General features: G+C 46.2%; 2 gene segments (V, D, J or C); one reads left to right on the top strand and one right to left on the bottom strand.

Annotated features, from left to right (window-relative positions):
- The window catches only part of LOC148149207 (Ig kappa chain V region Mem5-like), a 282,827-nt gene that overhangs the window by 41,965 nt on the left and 226,598 nt on the right, over positions 1-14,264 (bottom strand).
- On the top strand, positions 811-12,375 carry LOC148149205 (Ig kappa chain V region Mem5-like). The segment is given in 4 exon segments: positions 811-888; positions 1,075-1,372; positions 1,782-1,813; positions 11,509-12,375. Coding segments are annotated over 4 exon segments (708 nt in total).

Below are 14,264 nucleotides of genomic sequence, written 5' to 3'. Positions count from 1 at the left end.
AGAAACTCGGAGCTGGAGCAGGCCATTTGGCCCTTTGAGTCTGCTCTGTCATTCAGTATGATCATGGCTGACCCTCTCTCTCAAAGCCATATTCCTGCTTTCTCCCCATTCCCTTCATGCTGTTAAAATGCAAAACAATTATCTCTCTCTTTTTCTTGAATATATTCAGTGGTAGAGAATTCTACAGGCTGACCACCCTCTGAGTGAAGAAATGTTTCCTCATCTCAGTCCTAAATGGTCTATCCTGTATCCCCCTGAGACTGGGTCCCCTGGTTCCAGACTCACCAACCAGGGGAAACCTCCTCCCTGCCCAGCCCTGTTAGAATTTTATATGTTTCAATCAGATTCCCTCTCATCCTTCTGAACTCGAGTGAGTCCAGGCCCAGTCAAGTTGGAGAGCGAGAGGGGAATTGAGGAGAAATGTTTTCACCCAGAGGGTGGTGAGAGTCTGGAACTCACTGCCTGAAAGGCTGGTTGTGTCACAAACTCTCATGACATTGGAGAGTGTTTAGATATTCCCTTGTGTTGCTGTAACCTTCAGGGTAATGGGCCAAGAGCTGGAGGATGGATTAGTGTCATCAGATCGCTGTTTACCAGCACAGACACAATGGGCCAAATGGCCTCATTCAGTGCTGTTCACATCAATGACTCTCTGAGACAGTGAGAAAGAGAGAGAGAGAGAAGAGGAAGTGTGAGGGGCTGACGTGGCTCTCTCTCTCAATGCCATTTACATACTGAGGAACACCCAGTCAGACTCTCACAGGCTGCAGCTTTATAAAGCAGAGCCCAGTGAAGGGAGAGTTTATCAGGAACCAGGCACAGGGACAGGAGCACACACCATGATTTCACACATCCAGCTGATCTGGCCCCTGGCATTCTGTGTCGCAGGTACAAATCTCTCTCCTTCCACCTTGAATCTTTAGCTGCTCTCCATTTCACTCCAATTCCACTGACTTGTGATTGAAAGAAAAAAGCTGAAACCAGAGGAAAGCTCAGTGTCTCCAACAATCTCTCATTTGACAGGCTCTTTCTGTGACAGTTCTGACTTCACTGTGTTTCTCTCTGACCCCTCAGGTATCAGTGGGGACATCACCATGACTCAGTCTCCCCCGGTGCTGTCAGTGGGACTGGGCCAGGCTGCAACCATCACCTGTACGGCCAGTCAAAGCATTAGCAGCTACCTTGCTTGGTACCAGCAGCGAGAAGGTCAGAAACCCTCTCTCCTGATCTATGCTGCAACAACTCGATTCACAGGAGTCTCCAATCGATTCACCGGCAAGGGCTCAGGGACCAGTTACACCCTGACAATCAGCAACGTTCAGAATGAGGATGTCGCTGACTATTACTGTCAGCAGGGTAGCAGCTACCCTCTACACAGTGTTACAGAGCCGTGCAAAAACCTCAATAGGCACAGTCCCACTGCCTGTACTGACACATCCAGTTACATATAAATGTAAATGAACAAACTAACCCATGCTGGATTGTCACTGTCCACTACACACTCCAGTCTCTGTGGTGTCCACCATTTACTGAAGGCCTCAAGTTTCCCTTACACTCCATCGCTATACATGAAGAACAGCTGCAAAACTTAACATTGAAAAATACATTTGACAAACCGCCCTAGCCCAGCTGGACACAACCCAGAGAGACAGAGACAGAAAGACACATGAATGAGGGAGAGAGAAAGAGAGTGAGAGGGAGAGTGTGAGAGTGAGTGAGAAAGGGAAGCAAAGGGCAGAGATTTTTGTCCAGCCTCTGCACTGCGAGCTCTCACTGTGGCTTACGTTCGGGAAAGGAACCAAGCTCCGACTGAGTAAGTGAACGTCAATCCTCCGTTATTAACCCTGTCAATACTGAAACACACTTTCTAAAACAAAAATGCTGAATTGTTGAAGGTATTAGTGAGAAGCTGCAGTGAATGAAATAGTTGATGAAGGAGCACTGTGTCTCACAGGGTGTCCAGCTGTATTTCTTTATTTCCATTGTCCCTTTAAGCAGCAAGATATAAGTCAGTCAGTGTTACTCACCGTGTGGAGGAGCTCTGTCCATTTGCAGCCTGTGGTCCCATTCCTACAGCGTGGAGTGAAATCAGTGAGTAGCCTCCTGCCAGTCTCAGTGTGTCGGGCACGGGCAGAGTTTGATGTGAGCTCTGGCTCCCAGTCTCTGATCTCACTGACCTCAGCAGCAGCAGCAGCAGCACAGTGAGACACCGAGCTCCCACCTCCCCCAGCTTTAACTCTGCTCAATCACACAATCACAGAATTGTTACAGTGCACACCCATCCGCCCATCCTGTCTGGACCGACTCTCCGAATGAGCAATTCACTGAGTGTCATTCTCCTGCCTTCTCCCTGTCACCCTGCACATTGTTCCTTTTCGAATAACAGTCTCATTCCCTTTGGAATGTTTCAATTGAAGCTGCCTCCACCACACTCTCAGACAGTGCATTCCACACCTTAACCACTCACTGGCTGAGAATGTTTTTCCTCATCTCACTTTTGATTCTCTCACTAATTACTTTAAATTTGTGCCCTCTCCTTCTCAATCCTTTCATGAGTGGGAACATTTTTTCCCTATTTCCTCTGGCCAGACACCTCCTGATTTTGAATTCCTCAAACAAATTTCCTCTCAGCCTTCACTTCTCCAAGGAAGACAGTCCAAACTTCTCCAAAGTTTGTTCATAACTGACATTCCTCATCCCTGAACCTTCTATGGGAATTTTCTTACCCCATCTCCAAAATATTCACATCCTTCATGAATTATTCCCCTTTTCTATTCCCGTAGTCCCATTTGCTTGCATTTAGCTAATTTCCCCCATACCGTTCCTGTCCATGTACCTGTTCAAATGTCTTTTAAATGGTGTTATCATACTCACCTCTACGACTTCCTCTGGCAGCTCCTTCAATACAGGCACCACCCTCTATGTGAACGAGATGCACCTCAGGTCCCTTTTGAATCTTTCCCCTCTTGCTTTAAACCTCTGCTGTTTAGTTTTGGACTCCCTTACTCTGGGGAATAAACCTGAGCTAGTCATCTTATCTATGCCCATTATCATTTTATAAACCTCTAAAATGTCACCCAGCAGTCTCTGACCTTCCAAGGGAAATAGCCCAGGCCTAACCAGCCTCTCCTTATAACTCAAACCCTCCAGTCTCGGTGACATCCTTGTCATCCTTTTTACACCCTTTCCAATTTAATGACACCCTTCCAATAGCAGGGTGACTGGGAATGGGCCTGACCAATACCTTGGAGAATCATAACAACTCCCACACGTAATGCTCTGACCGATAGAAGCAATTGTACCAAATGCTTTCTTCACCACCCTGTCTCCATGTGACACCAGTTTCAATCCTCTATGTGCCTCCACCCCTTGGTCTCCCTGTTTGACAACACTCCCCATGGCCCCACAATTAACTGTGTTAGCCCTGACCTGGTTTTTGTACCAAAATGTAACACCTCCTTATTATCTCAATGTGTAATGTAAATGTACTCTCAAATAGCCTTCTTCACTGTCCATGAAACTACCAATGTTAGTGTCATCTGCAAACTCACAACCCATGGCCCCTATATTCTCATTCAATTTGTTTCTATAAATGACAAACAATGATGAACCCAGAACCAATCCTTTTGCCACATCGCTGGTCACAGGCTTCCAGTCTGAACAACCATTATCTACCACCACTCTCTGTCTCCAACCATTAAGCCAACTTTGTATCAGTTAGCTTCCCTGGATCCAACTTGATCGAACTTACTAACCAGTTGTCCATGCAGCACCTTGTCAAAGGTCTTGCTAAAGTCCATGGAGATAATGTCTACCACTCTGCCCTCAGCTATCTTCTTGGTCATGTCTTCAAAAAACTCAATCAAATTTGTGAGACATGTTTTCCCCCTGACAAAGTCATGTGGACTATCCTTAATCAATCCTTGTCTTTCCAAATGCATTTAGATCCTGAGTGTCAAAATCCCCTCCAACAACTTACCGCTATCAGACTCACCGGTCTATAATTCCCAGGATATTCCTTGCAGACCTTCCGAAATATCAGCACAAAATTAGCCAAGCTCCAGTCTTCCAGCACATCACCCGTGGCTGTTGATGATACAAACATCTCACCAAGGGGTGTCAAAGTCTCTTCCCAAGCTTCCCACAAAGTACTGGGATGGAGCTGATCAGCTCCTGGGGATTTATCTACCTTTATGAGTTTAAAGAACAGATTACAGCATCTGTAATATGGACTCTTCTCAAGACATCAACATTTATTTCCCGAATTTCCTTCACTTCGATGTCCTTCTCAACCATAAATACTGCGGCAAAATATTAGATTGGTAACTCATTCATATTCTGTTTTAAAATAAAATATGAAAATTCTAAGAGTGAGACATTTGGAGGTGACCCATGGGATATGATCCATGGTCATGACTTTACTCTGGATTGTCCTTTGTCCTTTTCCACTGTCTCCCTAATCCTTGTGATACAATTCCCTAAATGTCCTCCCACTGATACTTGATCTACATGGGCCTCCTCATTCCCAAGATCCAGGTCTGGCAGAGTTTCCTTTCTGATTGGAATGGGAACACATGGTTGGAGAAAATTCACCCGAGCACACTCTCACAACTCTGGCCCCTCTCTGCCCTTCACACTGCTCCGATTTCATTCTATATTCTGATAATTAAAGTTACCCAAATGTGTGCTGTGAATTTCTTGCAGATTTCTCCCTCTACATCCTTCCCTCTAGTTGGTGACCGACAGACTGCACTGAACAACCTGATTGCACCTTTTTTGTTCCTTATCTCAAACCAAATCCATTCTGCCCTTGACCCCTCTGGGACATCCTCTTTCTCCAGCTCTGCACCGATCTTAACCAATCCCACACCTTCTTGCCCTTTTCCTATCTTTATTGAACACCTTGTATCCAGGAATATTTAACACCCAGTCCTGTCCTCATTTGAGCCTCATCTGTAAGAGCAACAACACCAGATTTCCACTTGGTAATATGCGTCTGTAACTCCCCAATCTTACTCCCCATACTCCACGCAGGCCCATACATGCACACAGTCAGTTGGATTTAGAAATTATTACTCTCTCCCTCACTGTGACCCAGCCAAATAAGTTACTATTCCTGACTTAAGAGTATCTATCTCTTCCATGATTCTGTTTTCCTTGGTGTTCCTCCCTGATATTTCCTCCTGGTTCCCACAGTCCCCCTTCCATGTTCATTTAAACCCTCTCGAACAGCACCAGCAAATCACCCCACAAGGAGCTCAGTTCTGTTCAGGAGCAACCCATCTGGTCTATAGAGGTCACATCTCCTACAAAGTCAGTCCCAATGCCCCAAGAATCTCAAACGCTCCCTCCTGGACCATCTTTCCAGCCTCAGATACACCCTGCCTTATCCTTCTGTTCCTATCCTCACTTGCATTGGTCACTGGGAGTAGTCCAGAGATTCACAATTTTGAGCTGCTGTTGCTAATTGCCTCCAGAGCTCCCTAAATTCTGACTGCAGGAACATATCCCCTTTCTCCCTCTGTCACTGGGACCACAACTGCTGCCTGTTCCCCCTCTCCCCTCAGGGTGGGAGACAACACACCATCCTGGAATCCCATCTGCAGCTGCAGAAACACCTACCGATTGCCCTCACTCTCGAATCTCCTCTCACTATCTCTCTTCCAGTCTTCCTTGTGCCTCCCTGTACAGCTGAGTCCCCGTGGTGCCATGGACTTGGCTCTGGCTGCACTCCCCAGATGAACCATCATTCTCATCAGGATTCCAAACTGAATCCTGGTTGGAGAGTGGGATGCACTCAGGGGATTCCTGTACTAGCGGCATAGTCCTGTTGGACTGTCTGCTGCTCCCCCATTCCCTCTCTCCCTGCATACTCTGAAGCTGCAGAGTGACCACATCTAGAAACGTGCTCTCCACAGAGCTCTCTGCCTCAGAGATGCTCCACACTGACACCAGCTGTTGCTCAAGCTCCAAAACCCAGAGCTCCAACTGCTGTCACTGACCACACTTCCTGTATTCATGGTATTCCAGGAGCTGGGAAGCATCCTGAAGTTCCCACATGGAATAGGGTGCACACTCTCACCACTCCCTGGTTATCCCTTGATAAAGTTCTGATGACAAACAGCTCCAGCTGGGCTCAAATCCAGGCCTTTCAGTGTTCCAGGGTTTGGCAGAGTCTGTTCAAAAGACAATATGATAACAGAGCAGAATTAGGCCATTCGGCCCATCAAGACTGCTGTGCCGTTTGGGCATGGCTGCTGTGTTTCTCACGAACATTCTCCTGCCTTCTTCCCATTATGTTTGATCGCCTTCCCAATCAGGAACCTATCAATGTCCGTCCGAAACACACTCAATGCCTTCACCTCCACAGCATGGGTTCCACAGATTAACCAACCTCTGGCAGAAGAAATTCCTCCTCATCTCAGTCCTAATGGATTATCCCTAAAGTCTGTGGCTGTGCCCTCTGGTCCATGTTTCTCTTACTGGTGGAAACATCTCATCCCCGCCCACTCTATCCAGGCCTCTCAGTATTCTGTAAGTTTCAATGTCATCTCCGCATATCCTTAAGAACTCTATCAAGTACACATCCACAGTCCTCAATCTCTCCTCAACAGACCAGGCTGTCACCCCCAGGGTCATTCTCATAAACCTCCTCTGGATCTCCCCCCAATGCAAGCACATCCCTCCTTAGATACAGGTCCCAAAACTGTTCACAATATTCCAAATGCAGTCTGGCCACAGTCTCATACAACCTCAGTAGTACACACCTGCTCTTGTATTCTAACTCAGTTGAAACGAATGCTAACATTGCATTTGTCTTCCTAATTGCCAACTGAACCTACATATTAACCTTAAGTGAAATCTGAAAGAGGACTCCTAAGTCCCTTTATCTGTCACTTCTTTGCCCATTTTCTGAGCCTTTCCAAGTCCTTCTGCAGCCTCCCTGCTTCCACAATTCTCCCTGCCCCTCCCCTCATCTTTGTGTCATCAGCTAATTTAGGAACAATGCCCTCAGTTCCTTTTCCCAGATCGTTAATATATAATTAATTGTTACATGAATAGCTGAGGTCCCAACACTGCCCCCTGCTGAACTGCATGAGGCACCAGCTGCCATCCTGCAAAAGATCCATTTATTTCCACTCTCTGTCCATGTCAGTACTGGGTTCCAAACCCCATGGACTCTTATGTTATTTAGCAGCCTCCTGTGTGGCAACTTGTCAAAGGTCTTCTGGAACCCCAACCAGATCATGTCCATTGGCTCTCCTTTGTCTAACTTGCTCATTTATATTATTTCATATAATTCCCAGCTTCTCCTTCTCGAACTGCAGGGTGAATTGTATCACATTATTAGATTACTTTACAGTGTGGAAACAGGCCCTTCGGCCCAACAAGTCCACACCGACCCGCCGAAGCGCAAACCACCCATACCCCTACATTTACCCCTTACCTAACACTACGGACAATTTAACATGGCCAATTCACCTAACCTGCACATCTTTGGACTGTGGGAGGAAACCGGAGCACCCGGAGAAAACCCACGCAGACACGGGGAGAATGTGCAAACTCCACACAGTCAGTCGCCTGAGGTGGGAATTGAACCCGGGTCTCTGGCGCTGCGAGGCAGCAGTGCTAACCACTGTGCCACCGTGCCGCCCACAGGGTTCACTCCTCAGGGTTCACTCACCTTCAGCTCCCCAATCAGGGCTGCCTCATTACATATCACCGAATCTGGAATTACCTGTTTCCTAGTGGGTCTACCACAAACTGTTCCAAAAAAAATCATCTCGCAGACATTCCATGAATTCCTTTCCTTGAGATCCATTCCCAACCTGAATTTCCCAGTCCACCTGCATATTGCAGTCCCCATGATTATTGTAATAATCCCTTTCTTACATGCGTTTTCTATCTCCTGATTTATTTTCTGCTCCACATCCCAACTACTGAGAGGAGACTTGTACATAATTCCCATCAAGCCCTTTGCTATTTTGTGGGTCCTTAAGTTGACTCACACAGATTCTATGCTTTCCAACTCCATATTTCCGCTTGCTGTCAATGTAATTTCAGTTCTTCCTGACAGGGTAAACCTGCTCCTCCCACACACACCCCCACCACCCTCACACCTCTACCCATCATTAGAAACATAGAAAATAGCTGCAGGAATAGGCCACTCAGCCCTCTGACTCTGCACCACCGTTCAATATGATCATGGCTGATTATGCAATCTATTATCCCATTCCCACTCCACCCCCATATCCCTTGATTCCACAGGTTCACAACATCGGAATAACTTAACCCTTAATCTTCGACTGTGACCCCTAGTTTTGGATTTTCCTAATATCAAGAACATTCTTCCAGCATCAAGCCTGTCAAATCCCATCAGGATTTTATATGTTTCTGTGAGATTCCTCTCATTCTTCTAAATCCCAGTGAGTACAAGCCCAGTTGATCCAGTCTTTCCTCATATGTCAGTCCTGCCCTCCCGGGAATCAGTCTGGAGAACCTTCGCTGGACTCCCTCAATAGCAAGAATGTCCTTCCTCAGACTAGGAGACCAAATCTGCACACAATACTCAAGCTGAGGCCTTAATTCTGCAAGACATCCTTACTCCAATACACAAATCGTCTTATGGTGAAGGCCAGCATGCCATTAGCTTTCCTCACTGCCTGCTGCACCTGCATGCCCCCTTTCAGTTACTGTTCCACCATGACACCCAACTCTCATTGCACCTCACCTTTTCCTAAACTTTCACCATTCACTAATAATCTGACTTCCTGTTTTTCCACCAAAGTGGATAATCTCACATTTACCCAAATTATATTGCTTTTGCCAAGTATTTGTCCACTCAGCCAGCCTGTCCAAGTCACTCTGCAGCCTCTTAGCATCCTCCTCACAGCACACATTGCCACCCAGCTGAGTGTCATCTGCAAATTTGGAGGGATTGCATTCAATTCCTTTGTCCATATCATTTATGTATATTGTGAACAGCTGGGGTCCCAGCACTGAACCCTGCGGTACCCCACTCATCACTGCCTGCCACTCTGAAAGGGACCCATTTATTCCAACTCTCTGCTTTCTATCTGCCAACGAGTTCTCTCTCCATGTCAATACATTACCTCCAATACCATGAGGTTTAATTTTGCTCACTAATCTCTTGTATGGGACCTTGTCAAAAGCCTTTTGAAAGTCCAGAACACAACATCTACTGGGTCCTGAGGGAGGGTCACTCAATCTGAAATGTTAACTTCGATTGCTGTCCACAGATTCTGCCAGACCTGCTGAACTGTTTCGTCAATTTTTGTTGTCCACTGATTCAGCCTTGTCCATTCTCCACTGATCACATCCTCAAAACCTTCCAGAAGATGTATCAGGCCTGATTTCCCTTCAGTAAATCCATGCTGACTTGGACCAATCCTGTCACTGCTTTCCAAATGCTCGGTAACTGTATCTTTAATAACTGACTCCAGCGTTTTCCTCATGTATAATTCCTCATTTTCACTCTCCCTCCTTTTATTAAAAAGTGGGGTTACACTGGATACTGTCCAGTCCACTGGAACTCTGTCAGAGTCGACAGAATGTTGGAAAATGATCAACAATGTGTCCACTATTTCTACACCCACTTTCTTAAATACTCTGATGAGTTGCTGGCCCCTGGGGACTTACAAGTTTTGATACCATCAATCTCCCCAAAACCATTTCCTGACTAACAAGGATTACCTTCAGTTCCTCCTTCACACTTGACCCTCTATCCCCCTGCATTTCCTTTCAATAGGATGTGTATCCTTGGATATTTAGTTCCCAGCCCTGATCCCCTTGCAGCCACGTCCCTGCACTACAGGCTCATTTACCTTGTTTCATATACTCGATACATCGAAGTACAACACCCTCAGTCATGCACTGACTGCCTCCTTCTCATAGTTATCTCCTTTAGAAATCACAGAATCCCTACAGTGTGGAAGCAGGCCATTCAGCCCAGACTGACCCTCCAAAAAGCATCCCACCCACCCTACAATTCCCATGGATAATCCTCCTAACCTACACTTCTTTGTGACAATGGGAGGAAACCCAAGTGGACACGTGGAGAATGTGTCAATCCCACACAGACAGTCAGTTGGAATTGAGTCTGTGTCTCCGGAGCTGTGAGACAGCAGTGCTAACCACTGATCCACCATTCCACCCTACGGTGCCTCAAGTTCGATTCTTGATCCTTTCCGTACTCTCAATCCTATTACTTGGTCTGGATACTTTAATAACTTCTCCTGAGTCCCTACCTTCTTTAATTAGTTTAAACACCTCGCAAACTTGATTTCCCTTGGTTTATGTGGTACCATTTTGTCTACATTAATCTGAATGCTTCATGTGTTAAGAGACAAAACCTTTAAGCTTGTTCTATATTGAGCTTCCCTGCACTTTTAAGTTTCCTCAGTACAATATGACATTCACAATACTCTGTCCCTTTCCTTTTTATTTTCTAGTAACATTCACTTCCATCACTAACCAGTATTCCTCACTTCTCCTTTAACTTTCATTTCCTCATTTTCCATCCACTTTCTCTTTGAATCATATTCAGGCTGTTACTTATTCCTGAACAAACATCATTCAAAAATGTTCCTTGGTTCATTGTTGCTTGTGGGATCTTGTGTACAATCTGGCTTCCACATTTCCTACATTACAACAGTGACCCCATTTCAAACAAGTCCCACATGGTCCGCAAATGTCTTTGGGACAGCATGGATCTTTCTTTTCATTGGATGAACTGGGAGTCTTTCAGATGTGAAAGATGCTGTTCCAATATTGCACAGTTCTCCTCCTGAATTACAGTTACTGCTATGTATGTCCCTCTCTTTTGTGAAAACAGACCAAAAGTTTTCATGAGGAACCATTGCTCCATCTTCCACCACTGCACACAAGTTCCCTTCCTGCTCTCGAATGGGCCTCATACATTCCTTCATTCTCTTGTTCTTTCTGTGATTATAAAACATCACTGGGATTTCCCTGACTTCATTTGGACACATTTCATCCTGTCAGCTCTTTGCTTTCCTCAGGTCCTGGTAAATTTCACCCTTGCATTTTGTCTTTCAGCCCACTTTGACCCAATCCCTGCCCAGTTTAGTAAAATGGATTTGTTCCCAAATGAAAACTTTTACACTTGCTCCATGGTTCTCCATTTCCATCCCTCCTCTCAATCTCACTGAGTTCCGATCACTGTCACTGAAATGCTCCCCCATTGATAGCCCTTCCAGCTGCCCACATTCAATCCCTAAAGAATGATCCAAAACTGCCCCTTCTTTTTCACCATCACCATCTCAGGGGCAATTAGGAATGGGCAATAAATTCTCGCCCTGTCAGTGACAGTCACATCCCAAGAAGCAATTTTAAAAGGCCCTGTCCTTTTATGGGGTCTGTTAGGTATTGAATACAAATGTTCAAATGGATTGTTTTGCCAGTGAATGTTCAGAGTTGAAATCCCTTTGAATGGCAGGGATTAAAATTGTTTGTCTTGTCTTTCAGGCCGTGAAAATTCTCAGCCCAAGCTGACCCTGCTGCCCCCCTCCCCAGAGCAGGTCAATGCCAAGGGCACTGCCACCCTGGTGTGCCTTGCCAATCACTTCTATCCCGATGAGCTGGGGGTGCAGTGGAAGAAGGATGGTGCAGTCATTTCGGACGGGGTTCAGACCAGCAACTACCTGCGAGCTTCGGACAGCACCTACAGTGTCAGCAGCCTGCTGACCCTCTCTGGGTCTGACTGGGAGTCCAACGCTCGCTTCTCCTGTGCCCTCACCCACGTGACCCTCCCCTCTCCCCTCAGCAAGAGCATCAGGAGATCAGAATGTGTGTAGAGTGTTCAAGACAGTCCACAGAGGAGACACAACTTTAAATAGAACAGGGCTGAGCTGGCAGGACAAAGGTCATGGTCAGCACTGAATTTCAACTCTCTTCCTTCTTGGGATTGGCTCGGTGACATTTCTGAGGTTCAAGGGTTCATTGGGATCATCAAAAGGAAGCTTTACTCTGTATGAAACCCCGTGCTGACCCTGTCCTGGGAGTGTTTTATGGGGACAGTGATGACTTGTGATGCCAAGTAAAACCTCTCGAAGATGCTGAAAACTGTCAGCTGTACAAAACAATGTGAACCTCTGAAATCTCTGCTTCAGTAAACCAGATCTCCTTCCTGCTCAGCCGCCAGTTCGAATTTAAGCTTCTGTCACTACTTAAAGGGACAGGATTCTTATGTCATTGAGAAAATCTCCACAAGTGTTTTCCTCAAGCTCCATTTTGGCTGTGAATTTGTGCAGCTTCCTCTGTCTGGGCTGTTAATTGAAGTCTGTTTTCTGTCAATGTAAATCTGCAAAAAGGAATAAAGATCAAGAAGATTCAGTCTCTGTCTCGTGTGTGCTTTGGAAATGGCCAGAGCTACTGGGAACCCTGCATTGATGAATATGATCAGCAGCATCTTGTTACTCAGAATAACAATTTCACAGGTTTTGGGAAATAAATATTACTTAAATTAGACTTGGGTTTTCTTTACTCTTAAAGTGCGATGCATTGGTCCCGTGTGTCCCTGGAGTAAGATTGAGAATGTTAAATCTGGGGAGTCTGGGAGTCACGGCTGGGGAAGGCAGTCAATGATAAACTGGTTCCACCTTCTGCTGTCATATTCTGTAACCCCTGGGCCATCTCAGTGAGAGACATCCAGGGCTCAGGATGGATTCCAGAGCAGCTCATTGACCTGACTGTTGTGTTCCTTAGTCCACATGTGACTCCAATAATCTCACTCGAGGACTTTAGTATCAGTGGGAATCAATGGGGCTGAAATCTTATCCAAACAGACTCTCACACAGCGGGGAGGCTGCTGGTGGCTCAGAAACCCCTTGGATTCAGTCCCAGATTCCACTGTGGCTCTTTCATTCAAACACTGCATTAGCACACTGACACCATATTCAGAGGGCAATCCTGAGATGGGGCAAGTTTGGTTCTTGATTGTGGGGAAATGGGGGTTGGGTGTGAAATGTCCAGTCTGAAGCTGGTGGGGGTACTTTATAATGAAGAATAGAAACTGATGTCAGAATAAAGTCAGGTGTTGATGGGAGTGAGGAATATCTCAGTGATCTGTCTCCAGAATCCACACACGACACACATCCTTCTGTCAGACCCTGAAGGCGGAGAAACTGCTCCTTGACACCCTATATTTCTCTATCTTTCCCAGAAAAGGTGAAGTATTCTCTGCCTCAGTGATTCCCTGGGACAGGACATTTTAAAAAGGCCTGTGGGAAGGGAAATGTTGCCTCTCAATGACAAAGCCAATGGAAGGATGTGGAGCTGGCTCTGTGAAATGTTCAGACACAGAGGATGACACCAGAAGCAATTCAATGTGGTCATTCTCTCCTTTGCAATTGCTAAACTGGTAACAATTACTTTTTGCTCACAATTTGCTCTCTCGAATTTGATCCACTTGCCTTTCTTACTTTGCTTTTTTTGACTTCAGTCTGTGGGTAGTTCCATCAAAACCCAATCTCCTCACACTCATCCTGGCCCCTGAAGAGATTAGAGACAAACTGCAAATGCTGGAATCCAAGGTTGACAAGCAGGAGGCTGGGAGAACACAGCAAGACTGGCAGCATCAGGAGGTGGAGAAATCGACGTTTTGGCTGTAAACCTTCTTCAGGAAGTGGGGTGGGTGGGAGCTGCAGATAAAGGGAGTGGCCGGGGCAGGGTGGTTAGGTGGGGATAGGTGGAGACAGGTCGAGGTTAGGACATGGTTGGTCGAAGGGAGGGATAATTCTGGATTCATCTCTCCCATCGACCAATCAGGTCATACTCTCTATCTTTCTCAACCTATCCCCACCTCACCACCTCGCTCCCACCCACCCCTTTATCTGCAACTCCCCTGACACCTACCCTCCCCCTTCCTGAAGAAGGGTTACACCTGAAACGTCGACCCCTGAAGAGATGAGACGAGGTTATTTCATTGAATCAACTCATTAAGCCCATCAATCCTGAAAACAGATTCCAGCATTGAAGTCCCATTTGCTGGTTGCACATGTAAAGTCTCTTTCAGGCTGAAAGAAGGAAGCTTTCGATTGAGAAATGAGTGAGCTTAACCCAGGTCCTGAACAACAGCACTTCAGAATGGAGTGATATAAATCAGAAGCAATATAAATACAGGGCAGCTTATATACTGCAGCTCGCACTGAGTGCAGCCAGCACAGAGGGGAATGCTGGGAGGTTTGGTCAGTGTGGGAGTTTGGTGAACTCGGGGAAGGAGT

Source organism: Chiloscyllium plagiosum, unplaced genomic scaffold (assembly GCF_037043375.1).
Source record: "Chiloscyllium plagiosum isolate Xiang-an unplaced genomic scaffold, Cpla_swu_hap1 HiC_scaffold_9, whole genome shotgun sequence".
In the NCBI taxonomy this organism is placed as follows: domain Eukaryota; kingdom Metazoa; phylum Chordata; class Chondrichthyes; order Orectolobiformes; family Hemiscylliidae; genus Chiloscyllium; species Chiloscyllium plagiosum.
The sequence above is the reverse complement of the archived record's forward strand: the minus strand, read 5'-3'. Positions and strand labels throughout refer to the sequence as shown.